Consider the following 20455-nt stretch of genomic DNA (forward strand, 5'->3'; position numbering starts at 1 on the left):
TTAAATCAAAGAGGGACAGCGACACATGTTTGCATTGAATGTTGCTTTACAAGATTTGCATGACTGTGTTGCAGAGCTGTGTGGTTTGCATTCACACTGTTATCATCTGCCTTATCTATGAGGCTTCAGCTAACAAGGGTATTCAGGGTGGGTGATGTGTTTTGTCTATGTTTAGGTAGATAACTGGGAAGCTCTTGTGATGCGCCACTAGTAAGTTTTCTTCGCGCACACACACACACACACACACACACACACACACACACACACAAACACACAATTACTGCTGCTACGCAGAGGGCTTACCAAGCAGTAGGCAACTGAATAGATTGTTCTATTATTTCAATTTAATGCATGGTTCTTATTGTTTGTTTTCAGAAAGTGAAACAATCATTTATGAACCCAACTGCATACAGTGCTTTTCATGTTGCGTAGTTTTGCTGCATACTTGGGATCACACCAAATACAAGACTTAAAATGAAGCATAAGTCGCAATGAGAATTTCACTGTGCTACAATGTGGCCTAGCGGGGCTGTGCAACCACCGCCTGACCCATCACGTGCATCTGCATGCTCTTCATCCTCGGTGACTGTGGGGACAGCAGTCACACATGCTTTTTCACACTGAACTTCCACCCCATTACCCGTAAGCGGGAGTGTGATTGGCAGGTCGTCACTTGTTTTGTAAGTGCAAACAGATGTTATTGTTGAGCTGTCAGACATCGAGAGAACCACCATTGGATGAAGGAAACATTATATCCACGCCTGCACCTTCGTCACAGATTGGCTGGACTACCTGCAGTTAATAATTACGTTCCACAAATGGAAAGGAGTGTAGAATGCACATGTGTTGCACATTGCTTGGCAGCAAAGGAACAATAACTTAGTATTCCAAACAATTTTATGATGGTAGAAAAAGAGTCAGCTCTTTAGGCAAATAAAATAGCGTGGCAAAAGTGGGCTGGTGAGTACAGTGGCCGTGTTCTGTGGGTACCAGGACAGTAAGAGAAGCCTCTCTTTTTATTCCTCCTAATGATGAAATGCAGCAAGGAATTCCATCAATTTGCTATAAAAATAGAGTAGCTAAATGAGCAGGAGGGTGTAATACAGAGGTGCTGTAAATAGCTTGGCACCAGTGGGGCACAAATGGAGTAAAACAGCCACTTTTTGTATGCCACTAAGTTGCAGCATTTTTTGCTATTATTAAAGCTTTTAAAAACAGAGCAGGAGGGTGTAATGAGAGGTGCTGCAAATAGCTTTGCACCAGTGGGACACAATTGGAGTACAATAGCCACTTTTTGTATGCCACTAAGTTGCAGCATTTTTTTGCTATTATAATGGCTTAGTAACAATGAGCTTGAGTGTGCAATGCAGAGGTGCTGCAAATAGCTTTGCACCAGTGGGGCACAAATGGAGTACAACAGCCACTTTTTGTATGCCACTAAGTTGCAGCATTTTTTGCTATTATTATAGCTTATTAAAAACAGAGCAGGAGGGTGTAATGCAGAGGTGCTGCAAATAGCTTTGCACCAGTGGGACACTAATGGAAGTCCAACAGCCACTTTTTGTATGCCACTAAGTTGCAGCATTTTTTGCTATTATTAAAGCTTTTAAAAACAGAGCAGGAGGGTGTAATGCAGAGGTGCTGTAAATAGCTTGGCACCTGTGGGGCACAAATGGAGTACAACAGCCACTTTTTGTATGCCACTAAATGGCAGCATTTTTTGCTATTATTATAGCTTATTAAAAACAGAGCAGGAGGGTGTAATGCAGAGGTGCTGCAAATAGCTTTGCACCAGTGGGACACAATTGGAGTACAACAGCCACTTTTTGTATGCCACTAAGTTGCAGCATTTTTTGCTGTTATAATGGCTTAGTAACAATGAGCTTGAGTGTGCAATGCAGAGGTGCTGCAAATAGCTTTGCACCAGTGGGGCACAAATGGAGTACAACAGCCACTTTTTGTATGCCACTAAGTTGCAGCATTTTTTGCTATTATTATAGCTTTTAAAAACAGAGCAGGAGGGTGTAATGCAGAGGTGCTGTAAATAGCTTGGCACCTGTGGGGCACAAATGGAGTACAACAGCCACTTTTTGTATGCCACTAAATGGCAGCATTTTTGCTATTATTATAGCTTATTAAAAACAGAGCTGGAGGGTGTAATGCAGAGGTGCTGCAAATAGCTTTGCACCAGTGGGACACTAATGGAAGTCCAACAGCCACTTTTAGGATGCCACTAAGTTTACTCAGTGTTTGCTAGTATAATGGCTTAGTAACAATGAGCTTGACTGTACAAAGGGCAGGAGGGTACAGTGGCAGGGTTGTGGGTCTGGGTAGAGGAAAGGAAGCCTCTCTTTCTATTCCTCCTAATGGGGAAATGCAGCGAGGAAATCCCTGACCTTAGATACACAGATGCTGTCATCTTGTGTAGCTGTTAAAATCTGTTTTCACGGACCTGACTGTCACCTATGGCTCTGACCCTGCTGGTATTAGCCCTTACAAGGACTAATAGAAACTTCTATCCCTATTCTGTATAGTGCTGTGTGTAGAGCGTACACAGCAGTATCGGAGACAGGAGCTACGCCAGCGGTGACCGACACCCAGACGCAGTAGGCAGATAATGGCGTGCTGGAGGAAAATGTCCGTTTTTATAATGCAGGGACATGTCACATGGACATCCTATCACACATGCCGTTGCTTCTCTGGCTAAAAGTACACTTAGCTGTGTGTGTGTCTGGGAGTGGCTGACATGCTGGCCCGCCCCACTACACGTGCGCGCTTAGGGAAGGAAGACAAGGAAAAAAAAATGGCGATCGCCATTATCCCAACAGCAGTGATCTGAATGCGCTGTTTCCGCACACTATACACTGAAATTTCATAATAGTTTGAGTCACAGAGTGACTTACACTATTACAGCGGAAAGCCAGCTAGTAATTAGCTTGGCTTTTTGCTGCTAGAACCGTTCTCGAACGTAACTAGAACTATCGAGCTTTAGCAAAAAGCTTGGGTTCTAGTTCTATCTAGAACAGCCCCCAAAATCACTCGAACCGCGAACTGGAGAACCACGAACCGCGCTCAACTCTACTGACTATCACAGACAATTTTTGTATGCCCCTAACAGTGGCAGCACAGTTTGCAAATAAAATAGCGTGGCAAAACTGGGCAGGTGGGTAGAGTGCCCGGGTTCTGTGGGTACCAGGACAGGAAAGGAAGCCTCACTTTCTATCCCTGCTAATGAAAAAATGCAGCAAGGAATTTCCTGAGTTGAGGTAGCCAGATGCTGTTATCTAAAGCTGTACACTGCGTTTGCATGGACCTGCCTAGCAGATATGGCTATGAACGCCTGGGCCTGGAAATCAGCCCTGAAAAGGGCTGAAATAACCAGCAGTCCCTAATCCCTACAGCACGGTGTAGATTGCAGTATGTCTATAGCGCACACAGCAGGAGCGGCGGCAGCAGCGTGAGCGGCGACTGTCACCCCCACACCGAAGGCAGATAATGGCGGCGAAGGGGAAAATGGCAGTATCTTATAAGGCAAGGACATGTGACATGCACAGCCTATGACACATGCCCTTGCTTGTCTGGCAAAAATCCACTTAGCTGTGTGTGTGTCTGTGATTGGCTGACATCCTGGCCCGCCCCACTGCACGTGCGGTTAGGAAAAAAAAAATGACTATCGGCATTCTATCAGCACTCAGCAGCAGCAAAAAGCTCGAGTTCGATCTCGAACACCCCCCAAAAATCACTCGAACATGAAATTGGCGAACCTCGAACATCGCTCAACTCTAGTCCACACAGACAGACTTGAGTAGCCCAGAGGCTGGCCCATCGAATCCTCAGCCTGGTCCTCCTTCATCACAACATCAGTATTCTAAGGAAACATATGACCCCAAACCAGGTTACTCTGAGGAACTGTTTACGGGACCCTTTGAACTTTCTTGCCTCTCACTGCGCAACACCACCAATAGAGTTGAGCGCGGTTCGCGGTTCTCCAGTTCGCGGTTCGAGTGATTTTGGGGGCTGTTCTAGATCGAACTAGAACTCGAGCTTTTTGCTAAAAGCTCGATAGTTCTAGATACGTTCGAGAACGGTTCTAGCAGCAAAAAGCAGGGCTTTTTACAGCTACAGTGTGCAGGAGCCATCGCTGGCAGCCTGCCAGAAGCTGGTAACCAAGATAAACATCGGGTATCCAAGCAAAGCGCTTTGGTTAGTAACCCAATGTTTATCCTAGTTACGTGCAGGAAGCCCACACTTCCCCGCTCAGCTCGCACCGCCCCCTCCTGCCCGCGGCATGTACACACGTACACACACACACACACACACTCTGCACACACACTCTGCACACATGGTCCCGCTCGGCTTACCTGCGGTGATGAAGTCCGCCATCCCGACCTCAGCGCTGTCACTGTCCTCCTTGGCCGCCGCTTGTCATATCACCTTCTCTCGCTTCCGACCCGAGACTGACTAGCGGTGACGTCACGGGCCTCTCGCGATACTTGGCTGTGAAGGCGGCGGTCATTGAACTCAGTGACAGGTGCTGTCAGTGTGCTGGAGATCAGCGCAGGTAATGTACCTCGCTGACAGCAGCACTTGTCATCCCCTGCAGTGACCTGGGCTGACCCATTGATGTTAGCTCAGGTCACTGCATTGCTCTCCCAGCCAATGGGGAACATCCTGCTCTTCATTGACTGGGACAGTGTGGATCATCATGGCAACCCCTTGGATTACACCAGACCTGGATTTGTTTTTCTTTCTAATAAATTGGTTAAAGAGGGAATGTTTTGGGGAGTGTTTTTTCAAATAAAAATGTGTTTGTCGTCTATTTTTTTTTTATTACTGACTGGGTTGGTGATGTCGGGTATCTGATAGACGCCTGACCTCACCAACCCCAGGGCTTGATGCCAGGTGGCATTACACATCTGGTATTAACCCCATATATTACCCCGTTTGCCACCGCACCAGGGCGCGGGATGAGCTGGGGCAAAGCACCAGGATTGGCGCATCTAATGGATGCGCCACTTCTGGGGCGGCTGCGGCCTGCTATTTTTAGGCTGGGGAGAGTCCAATAACCATGGACCTCCCTAGTCTGAGAATATCAGACCCCAGCTGTCTGCTTTACCTTGGCTGGTGATCCAATTTTGGGGGGACCCCTACGTGTTTTTTTTTTTTAAATTATTTATTTAATTTAAAATAACAGCGTGGGGTGCCCTCAGTTTTGGATTACCAGCCAAGGTGAGGTTGCCAGCTGTGGTCTGCAGGCTGCAGCCGTCTGCTTTAACCTAGCTGGCTACAAAACTAGGGGGAACCCTACGTCATTTTTTTTTTTTTTCATTTTTTTTTGGCTAAATACAAAGCTAAGCACCCCTTAGTGCCACATGAAAGGCACCAAAGGGTGAAAAATTACAAAATGCAGGAGAGTGGGACATTATGTGTCTTTCTGCCATTATAATGACAGAAAAGACTGATATGAAGTGTACAATCACAAGAAAATCACCAGAGCGCTCTACGCTGTGAAAAGCAGTACAAAATGGCACTGGAGTGAACATGTGACCACCTCATGTAGGATGAAGCTATGGATCCAGGGTAAATTTATGCATTTACCCTCCTTCAGTTTTTTTGCAGTACACAAAAAAACGGAAGGCACACGGATGACAAACAGATGAGATACGGACCGTCTACGGAACGGAAATGGATGCCACACGGATGCACCCGTGAAAAAAAATGGACTGTTTTTTGCAGACCGCAAAAATGGATCGGTCGTGTTAATGTAGCCTTATTCTGATCTGCCGTTTATAAACAGCAGGCAGAAATAAGTGAATAGCGCCCCCCGGCGTCAGAAAATCTCCGGGGTTTCAGGGCTAGCTGAGACCCTGGAGATCATGATTCAGGACGGTTTTTCCGGTCCCCGCTCACGTGATCACAGGTATACACCGTACACCGATGATCACGTTACAGTAAATGACAGCGCCGGTAAAAAATTATTTATCTCCCATCTGGCATGAACAAACACTTCTTCTCCACTTTTTCTCCACTTTTTCTCCACTTTTTCTCCGTTCTTTTTCTATGGTCGGTCTACCCATTAGCTCTGCCATGCATAGTGTAGCTCTACACCTACTGCACATGTTACTTTATGATTGACCTCTCTTTCGTACCAGAGCTGTCTAAGCCTACTCTGACCCCATATTTGTCATTACTATATTGTCCTTGTACTGTATTATGATATTTGTATCATGTGTTTCATTTCTTGCTGTGTTGCAATTTTTTTGCTGCATCCCAATTGTACCTCTACATTGTTCGAGTTTATGTTATTGTTCTCTCACTCTTATGTGATACTGATTATTGTCATTTTTCATGATTACATGCAGATAAGTCCAATCTGACGAAGGCTCAGGCCGAAACGTCATTTGTAACTTGTTTTGGACAAAAACATATATGCTTATGAAAAATTTTTTTTTCTTAATACGGACCAATAAAGAGTGATTTTGCATTACTATCCGTTGTGACTTACTGACTTAGTCTGGGAGATTTAGAGTGCCGAGGTTACTCACTAATTTTATCTATTATTACCTCTGAGCACCTATATACCAGTGAGCAGAGCTTCCTCTACAGTAGTTCTCCTGATTAGGCATGCCCTTACCTCATGAGCAGGGCATTGCAGCTTTGGTAGCAACCATTACGACATGGACTCTGCTGCTATGGACCCGGGGAGAGTGAGTGCAGATTCATTGCACCCACACTCCTCACATGAAGAGTCCGCACTCCTAGAAAATGGGGGATACGTTCCCTGAGTGTCTCCCCCCCATATTATTCTAGACGGTCCAGAGTCGTCGTGGGACCCCTTTATTTTTTTTCTTACAATAAATTGGTGAAAGAGGAAATGTTTTGGGGACTGTTTTTTCAAATAAATTTCTTTTGTCGATTTTTTTTTTTTTTGTTAGTACTGACAGTTTATGATGTTGGGTATCTAATAGACGCCATGACATCACAAACTGCTGGGCTTGATCTCAGGTGACTTTACAGCTAGTATCAACCCGATTTATTACCCCGTTTGCCACTGCACCAGGGCACGGGATGAGCTGGGGTGAAGCGCCAGGATTGGCGCATCTAGTGGATGCGCCACGTCTGGGGTGCCTGCGGCCTGCTATTTTTAGGCTGTGAAGGCCCAATAACTATGGACCTTCCCACCCTGAGAATACCAGACTACAGCTGTCCGCTTTACCTTGGCTGGTGATCCAATTTGGGGGGGACCCTACTTTTATTGTGTAATTATTAATATTTATAAAATAATTATAAAAAAGAGCCTGAGGGGACCTCCACATTGGATCCCCAACCACGGTAAAGCTGCCAGCTGTGGTTTTCAGGCTACAGCCGTCTGCTTTACCCTAGCTGGCTATCAAAAATGGGGGGACCCAACGTCATTTTTTTTAACTATTTTTTAAATAGAAAAAATTAATGGGCTTCCCTGTATTTTGATTGCCAACCAAGGTAACGGCAGGCAGATGGGGGTAGCAACCCATAGCTGTCTGCTTTATCTGCGCTGAGAATCAAAAATACCGCGGAGCGCTACGTCATTTTTTTAAAGATTTATTTTTACAGCACTGTGATGTCCAGCGATCAAAATACAGGGAAGCTCATTTTGTTTTTAGTTATTTAAATAAATAATTAAAAAAAATATATATGGGCTCCCGCAGCATTTTTTGTATTGCTAGCTAAGGGTAATCCAAGCAGCTACTGGCTGCTAACCCCCACTGCTTGGTGTTACCTTCACTGGCAATGGAAAATCCAGGGAAGCATTTTTTATTTTTTTTGCCAAAAAACTACAAAAAAAGGACGTGAGCTTCGCCATATTTTTGTATGCTAGCCAGGTATAGCAGGCAGGTGCTGGAAGAGTTGGATACAGCGCCAGAAGATGGCGCTTCTATGAAAATGCCATTTTCTGAGGCGGCTGCCGTCTGCAATTCGCAGCAGTGGGGCCCAGAAAGCTCAGGCTAACCTGTGCTGCGGATTCCAATCCCCAGCTGCCTAGTTGTACCTGGCTGGACACAAAAATGGGGCGAAGCCTACGTCATTTGTTTTCTAATTATTTCATGAAATTCATGAAATAATAAAAAAAGGGCTTCCCTTTATTTTTGGTTCCCAGCCGGGTACAAATAGGCAACTGGGGGTTGGGGGCAGCCGTACCTGCCTGCTGTACCTGGCTAGCATACAAAAATATGGCGAAGCCCACATAATTTTTTCAGGGGGCAAAAAACTTCTGCATACAGTCCTGGATGGAGTATGCTGAGCCTTGTAGTTCTGCAGCTGGTCTGTCTGTATGGAGAAGAGCAGACCGCAGCTGCAGAACTACAAGGTTCAGCATACTCCATCCAGGACTGTATGCAGATGTTTTTTGCCCACCAAAAAAATGACGTGGGCTTCGCCATATTTTTGTATGCTAGCGAGGTACAGCAGACAGCCACGGGCTGCCTCCAACCCCCAGTTGCCTATTTGTACCCGGCTGGGAACCAAAAATATAGGGAAGCCCGTTTTTTTTTAATTATTTCACTTATTTCATGAAATAATTAAAAAACAAATGACGTGGGCTTCGCCCCATTTTTGTGTCCAGCCAGGTACAACTAGGCAGCTGGGGATTGGAATCCGCAGCACAGGTTAGCCCGAGGTTTCTGGGTGCCTCTGCTGCGAATTTCAGTCCGCAGCCATCCCAGAAAATGGCGCTCTCATAGAAGCGCCATCATCTGGCGCTGTATCCAACTCTTCCAACAGCCCTGGAGCCGGGTGGCATGTTGGGTAATCATGAGTTAATACTGGCTTTGTTTTACTAGCCAGTATTAAGCCAGAGATTCTTAATGTCAGGCACGTTTGACCCGGCCATTAAGAATCTCCAATAAAGGGTTAAAAAAAAGACACCACACAGAGAAAAAATACTTTAATAGAAATAAATACACAGACACATTAGAGACTCCATCTTTATTACCCCCTGTCAGCCCTCCACGATCCATGGTCTTCTGTCTTTCTCATTCAACAAATGCAGCTCTGCTCCATCACTGCTGCATGGGGGAAGACGCTGCTTCCCGTGGAGCATTCACTCCGTGAAAGCTGCACGAGAAGCAGCGTGCAGCCTTCACTCCGTGAGTGATCAGTGCTGCTAGTGGTAACAGCGGTAACGCTGACAGACGCGTTACCATAGCAACGGTGCTCCCGGAGCCGCGGTTAGCGGTGACGTCACCGCTAACTGCGTTGCTATGGCAACGGTGATCTCCGTTAATGACCGGCTGTGTCAGCCGGTCCCTAACGGAACGGGGAGTCGACCGTGTGCTAGAGCATGTCGCCGGTACACGGCGATACACAAATGTGCACCGTGTACCGGAGAGATGCACTCGCAGGTCCTACATGACGCGTCATAGTCATGTGACCAGTCTGTAGCCAATGAGATAATAGCCACGTGACTGGTCACATGGCTATTTTGACGTCACGATAGGTCCTGCATCTCTGCTGGCAGTGCCGGTCACCGGGAGGATTCAGCGATCATCGGATGGAATAGCGGCAGGAGACAGCGTGCAGGAGGGATCGCGGGGACCGGTAAGTGTTATGGCAATGTTTATTAACTGTATGTGTACATTTATAATGCATTTTTATGTGTTTGTGATTGCCTCCCATTATAGCCTATTGGTTCGAGTTCGGTTCGTCGAACGTTCGACGAACCGAACTCGAACGGGAGCTCCGTTCGGCGAACCGACCTCGAGCCGAACCGCGACCGGTTCGCTCATCTCTAACCACCAATGCAGGCGAGGCCGTAGTGTGCAGTGATGCACAGATCCTTGAGCACCCAAGGCCAGAAGAAAGCCATGTTGTTGGCCCTGAAATGCTGGGCAATCAGGTGGAAGTGTTGGAGGATGATGAGACACAGTTGCCCTCAGGTCAGCCTGAAACCTTCATTACCGAAGATGCTGACCTTCACGAACTTGAAGATGACCTGGTCGATGATGAGGTCACTTATCCAACATGGACGGGTGACATGGATTGCTAGAGCAGGAGTGCAGTGGAACATGTGACCATAGTCCGCAAAAAGGCTGTAAGAGATAGGGTTTCTACCACTGCCAGAGGTCAATCAACTGTGCACATGACACCACCACCTGTGGCATCACAGAGTTCAAGGGTCTGTGCACCACCCTGTGCCATCTCAGAGTCCAAGGGTCCGTGGTGCAATTGTGTTAGAGTTTTTTTTCCAAGAGTCCTTCGGACGAAACGGTTGCCATTAGTCAAATCTGTCAAACCAAGCTTAGCAGAGGCAGAAATACTTCCAGCTTGGGCACCTCCACCATGAGAAACCATATGTTAGCCAAGCACACCACTAGGTGCTTGAAAGCTCTATGTGAAAAAAACAATTTCCAGACTCAAAACTCTGCCACTTTCCCTGGGCTGTCTGCTTTCCAAACTGGTGTGCAAGAAGGTGGCGCTGATGCCTCCTTCTCCCAACCTGATGTTGGCCAAACTCAATCATCAATGACCACATCTGCTTCGGTGTCCCAGCGTTCCGTTCAGTTGTCCATACCATAAACCTTCAAAAAGAAGCAAAAATACCCCGTTACGCACCCAAGGGCAGAAACCATAACTGCACACATTGCACAACTGATATCCCTGGAGATGTTGCCGTATCGGCTTGTGGGAACAGAGGCTTTCCGCGACCTTTTGGCGGTGCTAGAATATCGGTACTCTTTGCCTAGCTGCCACTATTTTTCACGTTGAGCTGTCCCTGCGCTCCACAATCACGTGTCCGTAAACATCAAACGGGCTCTCACCAACGCCATAACAGGGAAGGTCCACTTAACCACAGATATGTGGACAAGCGGAAGTGGACAGGGACGCTACATCTTACTGACGGCACACTGGGTGAACCTGGTGGCAGCTGGTACAGAGTCTGAGCCGGCAACATCCCATATAATTCCCACACCCAAAATAGCGGGCCCCACTTCAATCACAGTTTCAGAAGCCTCCTACTCAGCAACAACTCCTTCCTCTTCCTACTCTTCATCTGGCTCCTGTGCATCCTTCTCAACATCCGCCGGTGTCCAACCGTCGACATCATTCCCCAGCTGGGATCTCTGCAGCACTGCCTCAGCTAAGTGGCAACACGCTCTACTGAAGCTCATCTGTATCAGTGACAAAATCGCACACGGCAACTGAGCTTTTGAAAGCAATAACGTAGCAGACATATGAGTGGCTTGCACCATCGGATGTCCATTCAGGGATGGTAGTGTGCAATAATTGTCGTAATCTGGTGGCGGCTTTATGTTACAGGGCCCACCCGAGAGCCCTAAGAAGTCTCAGATTTGAGGACAGCCAGTGGCCCTTCCTACATTTGAGTAGAGGGCCACTGGAGCCGGTGGTGCTGGTGGAGGAGGAGGAGGGCAAGGTCAACATCCCAACGGGCATATTGTAGCTGACCTTCTAAAGTGCTGTCAAATATGTCCCAAAAAAGGAGGTGTGAGGCAGACACCAATTTAATGCATAAGTTACAGCCCTTTCAAATCGAAAAAGAAGGAAAAATGTAAAAACGAAATGTGTGAACATATGCTAAAGTGGTTTTCTTTTGGAGGTTGGGGCTTGATTTGACGTTTTATTACAGTGATTAGGCACTAGAAACTGTTTCTTAGCAATTTCCCCTCTTTTACTTTGGTTTGAGAGCTGTTCTGGCGACTACGTAAACGCTGCGTGCTACTCTAAGCACGTTATTCCAATACACCAGAAATGCAATCAGGCACCTTCTACAGGCTGTGCCCATATGGTTTCAGCCTTTTCCCATTGATTTCAGCCTTTTCCTCAGTCACCACAGGTCACCGTTGTGTCCAACCTAAAATTATTCTGGTTTCCCATAGACTTACATTGGGGGTCGAATATACGCGAATAGTGGCGAGGTATTCGCCGGAAATTCGGCGAAGCGAATATTAGGGTATTCGATCATCCCTAATTATTATTAGATGAAGCAATTTTTTTTTCTGATGGGCAGTTTTCATTAATCAGTGAGATGTTTTCGGTCCGTGTACGGCATTTGGGTTTTTTCCAATAGCTTGCGATTTTTATTCTTTGAGCCACAATAATATGTACAATAACTGTATGGATCTCATAGGGGAATTGAGTCCAGATCAATAGCAAGCAGCGCCTGCTGTGTGGATAGGATTATTGTTACACCTCATCTTAAGTATTAAATGATTTATTGCTTCCCACAGACGTCTAATATTACTACAATTCCACCATATGCGTAACATGTCTGCACTGGGGTCTCCACATCTCCAGCACGTGTCCGTGGAATTACGAAATATTTTAGCTAGTCTATAGGGAGTGAGATACCACTTATATAATAATTTCCTTGCATTTTCTATGTGGTTATTACATTTAGATTGGCTTCCAATAATTAAGAAGGATGCCCGCCATTGATCCGGTGTGAATGTACAGTTTAGGTCTTTTTCCCATTTTTGCAGGTATGTGGTTAGACAGGGCAGGGTATTCTCTAGCATACAATCATAGCTTATGGAAAGCGGTCCAATCTGTGATATCGGGTTCAGCAGCATGGAGTATAATTTAGATGGTGGTAGAGACATCCGCTCCTTCCTTTCAGCTAGGAAATGTCGGATTTGTAGAAGTTCCTTTGGGGCACGTTGTATTTATTTCGCAATGATGAGAAGGTGATTAATTCCTTCCCCTCATACGAGTTTCCAATTGATGTGATTTTAGATAGTTTCCAATTTTTAAATTTGAGATCAGGGATACAATGCTCCAATGTCTCTATGGGGGCTTTGAGCAGTGCGATTTGTAGAAGGTCTAGTTTATTAGTCAGCACCCTCCATAGCTCCAGAGTCTTGTTAGGGACATGTTTCGGTTTCTATTAGGGACTATAGTGTGGTGTGCATATAAAAAAGCTGAAACATTAGAGGTTCCCATCAGATATTTTTCAATTGTTATCCAATGCCTGTCATCACCATTATTCCATATGAATGGTAATTGATGGAATAATGCGGCTCTGTAGTAGCGGACCACTGAGGGACATCCCAGGCCTCCCTTACTGTGCAGAGTGTGTCCGCCTGGCCTCTGGGTTGTTTCCCGAGCCAAATAAATTTTAAAAGCATCGCTTGAATCTCTTAGTATTTTCACTGGGAATATGATGGGGAGATTGTGGAATAAATACAATGTCTGCGGGAGAATAAACATTTTCACTGATGCTATCCTGCCCAGCCACGATAGCTCATGTGTCTTAGGCTACTTTCACACTTGTGTTGAACAGCATCCGTCACAATGCGTTGTGTAACGCATGTGACGGATGCCTTGCAAAAAGTGTGATAATAAAGGCAACGGATTCCAGTGAAATAACGCGTTGCGTTAGCCTAGAGTCCTCATCTTCACCGCTCACATCCCGACACTACAGCCCTCATCTTCACAGCACACATCCCGACATTACCACCCACATCATCACCGCACACACCCCGGCACTACAGCCCTCATCATCACCGCACACATCCCGACACTACAGCCCTCATCTTCACCACACACATCCCGACACTACAGCCCTCGTCTTCACGGCACACATCCTGACATTACCGCCCACATCATCACCGCAAACATCCCGACATCACCGCACACATCCCGACACTACAGCCCACATCATCACCGCACACACCCCGGCACTACAGCCCTCATCATCACCGCACACATCCCGACATTACAGCCATCATCATCACCGCACACATCCCGACACTATAGCCCTCATCTTCACTGCACACATCCCGACATTACTGCCCACATCATCACCGCAGACACCCCGGCACTACCGCCCACATCACCGCACACATGCACGCACTACCGCACTCATCATCACCGCACACACACAGGCATTACCTCAGTGACGTTCCCGCTGACAGCGCGATTCACTTCAGTTGCTGCGTGGAGGTCACAGGAGCGGCGATGTTCTACTGCTGCTCCTCTCAGCTTCATGTAGCAGAGCTGGATGTGTCGCGGGACCTTGTGTGGATTACGCCGGACCTGGAGGGGTATTTGGGGATTTTAATAAAGTGGTGAAAGAGGGTGTTTTTTTGTCTTTTATTCTAAATAAAGGATTTTTTCAGGTGTATGTGTTTATTTACTCACTTACAGGTTAATCATGGAATGTGTCTCATAGACAACTGCCATGATTAACCTAGGACTTAGTGGCAGCTATGGGCTGCTGCCATTAACTCCTTATTACCTCGATTGCCACCGCACCAGGGCAATATGGGATGAGCCGGGTAGAGTCCCGGGACTGTCGCATCTAATGGATGCAGCAATTCCGGGCCGCTGCTGGCTGATATTTTTAGGCTGGGGGGCTCCCCATAACGTGGGGCTCTCCATCCTGAGAATACCAGCCTTCAGCCATGTGGCTTTATATTGGCTGGTATGAAAATTGGGGGGGACCGCAAGCCAGTTTTTTTTAATTATTTATTTTTTTGTACTGCACGATATAGACCCGCCCACTGGCGGCTGTGATTGGTTGCAGTGAGACAGCTGTCACTCAGCATGGGGGCGGGTCTGACTGCAACCAATCATAGGTGCCGGTGGGCAGGGGAAGCAGCGGCCGGCTTTTTCAAAAGAGGAAAAGCCGCTGGAGCTTTGTGACAACTGTGCAGCGCCGCGCCCGTGATCAGTGAGTATGAGAGAGGGGGGGAGAGAGACCAGGAGTAATTTTAAACTATTTTGATTGTTCTGCTGAACATGCTGAGCATGTGCAGTACAACGTGATGAAGTCAGTTGGCGGATTCCGCCGCTTAGCTCATAGCGGCGAAATCCGCCACCATAGACAATCATTAGACACCATGGCGGATTCCAACGGAATCCATCAAGGTGCGCTATTTTAACGACGCAAAAAAACGCTACATGCAGCATTCCTTCCACCCGACACAGCGTCAAAATAACGACGCTGCGTTGTGCAGCGGATGCAACGCAAGACCATCCGTTGCTATCCATAGCTAAGAGAAGTTTATGAGGAATAGAACGGTTTCCTGCAATGGTTACCGTAATTCCTCAAGGCTGCGGATAGCAATGGAAGCCGTCCAATGCAAGTGTGAAAGTAGCCTTAATGCGTTACAGGTCAGCTTGGATTTTCCTCCTCAGGGACTCATAATTCAAAGATAACATTTTATCTGCTGAGAGTGTTAGCCGGATACCTAAATACTCAATACTATCATTTTCCAATTTGAAGGGGTATTTATTCTCAAAGTTTGTTGGATACATTGTGGATGGGGTTAGGTTTAATACCTGGCATTAAGACATATTCCGCCAATTTGTAACACTTGGACCATCTTCTGCAGTTTCTGATGCTGCCATCATCTCTGCACCAACCTAGTCATTGGCCGTGAATGATATGCAGTTTAACCCCTTCACGACCGGCCGATTTTTCGCTTTCCGTTTTTTTTTTTTGCCATTCTTTTTCTGAGAGACGTAACTTTTTTATTTTTCAGTCAATATGGTCATGTGAGGGCTCATTTTTTGTGGAACGAGCTGTACTTTTAAATGAAACCATCAGTTTTACCATATAGTGTACTAGAAAACGACAAAGAAATTCCAAATGCAGAAAAATTCCAAAAAAAGTGCGATAGCACTTTGGTTTTTGAGATATTTTATTCACTGTGTTCACTATATGGTAAAACTGATGTGTGGGTGTGATGCCTCAGGTCAGTGCGAGTTCGTAGACACCAAACATGTACAGGTTTACTTTTATATAAGGGGTTAAAAAAAAATCGGAAGTTTGTCCGAAAAAAGTGGCGCACGTTTTACGCCATATTCCGTGACCCGTAGCGTTCTCATTTTTCGGGATCTATGGCTCAATGATGGCTTATTTTTTGCGTCTCGAGCTGACGTTTGTAACGGTACCATTTTTGCTCAGATGCTACGTTTTGATCGTCTCTTATTGCATTTTGCGCAAAAGTTGTGGCGACAAAAAAACATCGTTTTGGCATTTGGAATTTTTTTGCCACTACGCCGTATACTGATCAGATTAATTGATTTTATATTTTGATAGATCGGGCGTTTCTGAACGCGGCGATACCAAATGTGTGTATATTTTTTATTTTTTTAACCCTTTAATTTTCAATGGGGCGAATGGGGGGTGATTTGAACTTTTAGGTTTTTTTGTTTTTTTTTATTTTTTAAAACTTTTTTTTAACTTTTTTTTTTTATTTTACTAGTTCCCCTAGGGGGCTATTGCGATCAGCATTCCGATCGCTCTGCAGTATCTGCTGATCACAGCTACAATTCGCTCTCTTTCTCTTTTGCTGTGCCGCTGGCACAGCGAAAGTGAAAGCAAGTCAGGTGTAGTACAGGAGTCATCACATGACCCTGTGCTACCATGACAACTATCGGGAGTCACGTGACCGCGTGATCACGTGATCGCGGTATCGGGCGGTAAGTAAATGTTTACTGCGATCGCGCTTATAATGGCGCTGTCACATATTGACAGCGCCATATAAGGGGTTAAACGGCACGAGCAGATAACGATTCTGCTCGTGCCTAGCAGGCACACATCTCAGCTGTGAAAATCAGCTGAGATGTGTGCCGATCGCAGCATGATGCTGCCGGCAGACCGCGGGCAGTAACATTATGACCGCAAGGACGTAATTTTATGGCCCGCGGTTGTTAAGGGGTTAATACAGCAAGAACGGTCGTTCCAGAGTGCTCTAGAGAAAGGAAGCGGGTGGAGTGGCTAACAAGGGAATGGATTTTATATTGGCGAGATTATGGTAGTTTCTATCCTGAGGACTACGCTGGATTTTTTGTATTTTCCCAAAAAAACCTTCTCACTCCTTATCTATGAACTGCTGCAATATTTACTGCCACAACAGTTTGTCCCCTTCCCATACTGCTAGTTCTGCTTTACATAACTTGTCTCATTTACTACTCCATTCTATGTCCTGTTGTATATAAATATGTGACTCTTCAGATTTTGTATTATACTGAGCCTGATGAAGAGACCTGAGTAGTCTCGACAGCTTGCTGTTATTACTATGTTTTCAGTTAGCCATTAAAATGTATCAACCACTGAGGACTCTCAGTTCTTTTAAAAACAGTAAAAAAAATTAACTAAAACATTCATACCCCATACATACAGATTTGTCATGAATAAAATGTATGACCCTATACAGGCGCCGAAAAGCAATTTTTTCAATTATCAGAGATTATGCATTCCACCATTAGTTTTTATTACAAGTTAGCATAGCAGAAATACAAAGGTGCATATAGCAACAGCCAATGGAAACACATTGTGCTATCTAACAGGAAAACTCATAAGGTTGGTTTGTGTTAAAATAAAGGTTTGTGCAGTGTGCGGAAACCATCGGACACTCAAAAATATATCTGAAAGGGGAGTGGAAAGGGGGAAAGTAAGAAAGGACCCGAAATTAAATAAATAACATAAATGCACATAGAAGACTAAAGAAAAAGTTGATGTTGAAACATAAGTACAATAGTCCACAGAGATGAAAAATTTGGGAGATTTCTGTGCAGCGGACCAAAGGAGTGGCAGTTAGCTTCATGTGTTTGGAGACAATGAACACGATGGTTGAAGACATTCCCTGGGTAAACTGTTCACACTGTTTTTTCTAGAAAACCTGTATCCAAAAGGAAGAAAAGGGAATATCATGATAAAGACAAAACCTATTAGAGAAAAATCCTAGGCAAAGGGAGTGTCAGATGCTTAAATAATACAGTGTATGGAGATAGGTCTGGCGAGTTGTCCAGCTGATTAAGCCATATCAATCCAAGAACAACCCGCCTAGACCCCCCCCAACATGGATCTACTAATCAAAAGGTTAGGTGAGCTATGTTTATAGGCCTATATCCTATATCATATTTTTTTATAGTAGCCTGTAAACAAAAGTTCTTTATTTAGTCAATGTGGGGCCATGCTGCACAGTTCCTAGATCCATCTGGTTTCTCTGTGTAAAAGTTCATCTGATAGTTGTCCAACACAGGAAACTCCATGCCGGCCACACGCCCCTGAATGAACTGTGAGATGAGAGTGGAAGCATGCGATAGGGGAAGGAGAACGTAGGCGACTTCTAAAGCGAACTCTATGCCCACAAAATCTCTGACCCTGAAGCCACAATTTAAGTTTCTGTCAGGTATGACTAACCATCTTGACCCTGCAGGTGTGGCAGCCATGGACATCTCTCTGATGATGAAAGAATTAGTCTCTGTGTTGCTAAATCCTTTATTTCTGGCAGGACCCTGGGCAGTGACAGTATTACAGAGAAGCTCTATGGAGAATATCTCATCTGTCCAGACCTGTTTAAACTGGTGTGGATGGTGGTGGAGAGCAGAATGCCTCCGTCTCTGAGGGAAGGAATGGTTACGAACCTGTACAAGTGCAAAGGAAACTCTGTAGGACATGGATCTGTAGTAGAGTCTGAATCAGTCTTTCTTTTCTTTTCAATGTTATATTTATTACATTTTTCAAATTACATATTACAGTACATCCCAAGTGATGTCAAATGGAAACTAATACAATGACAAAAGTAGGATGCCAGGTTCAGCATACAATACTCTGAAAACAGTTACTATTAAAATATATAATAATGAAGTTAGAGAGGCAGCTAAATATAAACTTTCCAAGACAAGTCTAAAATATTAAAGCAATTGAATAACAGGGAAGACAAAGGAGAGTATAACGGAGAGGGTGGAGGGGGGGAGGTGGGGGGGGGGTGTTTGGTTCTTTCAGTGCTTGAATGAGAGAATACTTGTTAATAGGGTTATGTTGAGGCTCAACATATCTAAGAAATGATCTTTAGTCTGTCAGGTCTCAGGGCTGCGTCCCTTATGGTAATTATAGATATGTATTCTGGAGACTTCCTAAATGACATCCAGGGCGGCTCCATATCTTATGGAAAAGAAACAGATTCTGGTGAGTGAGTGCGGCCAATTGTTCGGTGCGATATAGAAGGTCAATTTTATTTAGGATGTGCTTTTTGGACGGAATGGTGGGCGTGAGCCAGTGGGTAGGGACAAAAAGTTTATCCGCTGCCACAATGAATGCCGCTAGCTTAGACAAAGATTTATTAGTCAGCCAAATCGGGAAATTCAGTAGGACCATTTCTAGGGTAAGTTGGACTTTACCACATACAAGTGACGATATAAGTGACGAAATTTCAAACCAGAAAGTACCAATTACCGGGCAGCTCCACCACATATGAAAGTATGAACCTTCTTCGGTTCCGCACCTCAAACACAAAGGGGAGGCGAATGAATACCATTGGTGTGATTGTGATGGAGTAGTGTATCATCGAGTGATCACTTTGTATGAATTTTCCTGGAATCTAATGTAATATGAGGGACTAAGGTTTGTTATGAGTGACTAGCAGACTATAGATTTGTAAAAGAAACTTTTGGGGAGGTTTCATCTGGGAAGACAAGGCCTCGAATTTCGTTGGTAGTCTGGGAATGTTTCCGTCTGACTGAGTGGAGAATGAAATTTTTTATTTTGTTATAGTGTAGGAAGGTTAAGTTGGCAGAACTGGGGAGAGAACTCAATTCTTGGTAGGTTAATAACGAACCATCCTTTATTAAGTGATCGACTGGCATATCCAGGCTTAGTGACTGGTCAGTGGTACGTGTCCTAACGTTAGTGGTATGTTTGGCAGGCGGAGACACAAAATCTCCGGTATGCGGATTAAAGGAGACCTAGATGGGTCCAGTGTGTTTACCAAAGTTTTCCACCCAGAGATCGTAGCCCTTGTCAGTAAGTTAGGAATTTTCCTTTTGGGACCTAGGTCGAGGGGTAGGAAGAGAATAGTGCAAAGGGGAATGGAAGCCTTACAGTCTTCAATGGCAACCCAGGTCTTCCCTTTAGGATTTCGGATCCAGTCCAATGCTCTGGTTGCCAAGACCACTTTGTAGTATAAACGTATGTTCGGAGCTCCCATTTCTCTTCTATTTTTGAGTAGGGAAAGGGTATGAGATCTATTATTATTCCAGATGTATTTGTAACAAATTGAATTAGCTTTGGATAGAAAGGAGTCTGGGATCTGACTGGGGAGCATCTGAAATAGATAAATTAATTTTGGCAGGATTATGCTCTTGACTTAATTTTTCCTTCCTATCCATGACAAATATGGACCTTTCAAGAATTAATACACTCTGAAATCTTGGGTAGCAGTGGTTTAAAGTTCAGATCAAAGAGATCCTTAGGATTTCATTTAATCTTGATGCCCAGATAGTTGATGTGTTTGGGTGGCCAAAGGAAAGGATAGCTAGTTTTAAGGCAGTTAATAAGATGGTCAGGAATGTTTATGCTAAGGGCTTATGATTTGCATGGATTTATTTTAAAATTGGATAGGGAGCTATACTCTTCCAATATTGATATGAACACCGGGAGATCTTTCATGATTTGTGACATGATGATAAGGAGGTCAGCAAATGCTGCAGTTTTATGGGTTAAACA

The 20455-nt window shown here is 45.1% G+C and overlaps 1 protein-coding gene across 2 annotated transcripts in view; it reads right to left on the minus strand.

The window, feature by feature from the left end:
- Positions 1-20455, minus strand: part of SPDL1 (spindle apparatus coiled-coil protein 1) — a 1183111-nt gene that overhangs the window by 144520 nt on the left and 1018136 nt on the right. The window contains exon 12 of one of the 2 annotated variants that reach the window (XM_075344563.1): positions 17315-17627. The exons of the other annotated variant lie outside the window; for it this stretch is intronic. Coding sequence (XP_075200678.1) covers positions 17549-17627 — 79 coding nt within the window. The 3' untranslated portion in view covers positions 17315-17548. Of the gene's footprint in view, positions 1-17314; positions 17628-20455 lie in introns of those variants that run through there. 2 annotated transcript variants of the gene reach the window in all.

This window comes from Anomaloglossus baeobatrachus, chromosome 4 (assembly GCF_048569485.1).
Source record: "Anomaloglossus baeobatrachus isolate aAnoBae1 chromosome 4, aAnoBae1.hap1, whole genome shotgun sequence".
Classification (NCBI taxonomy): Eukaryota; Metazoa; Chordata; class Amphibia; order Anura; family Aromobatidae; genus Anomaloglossus; species Anomaloglossus baeobatrachus.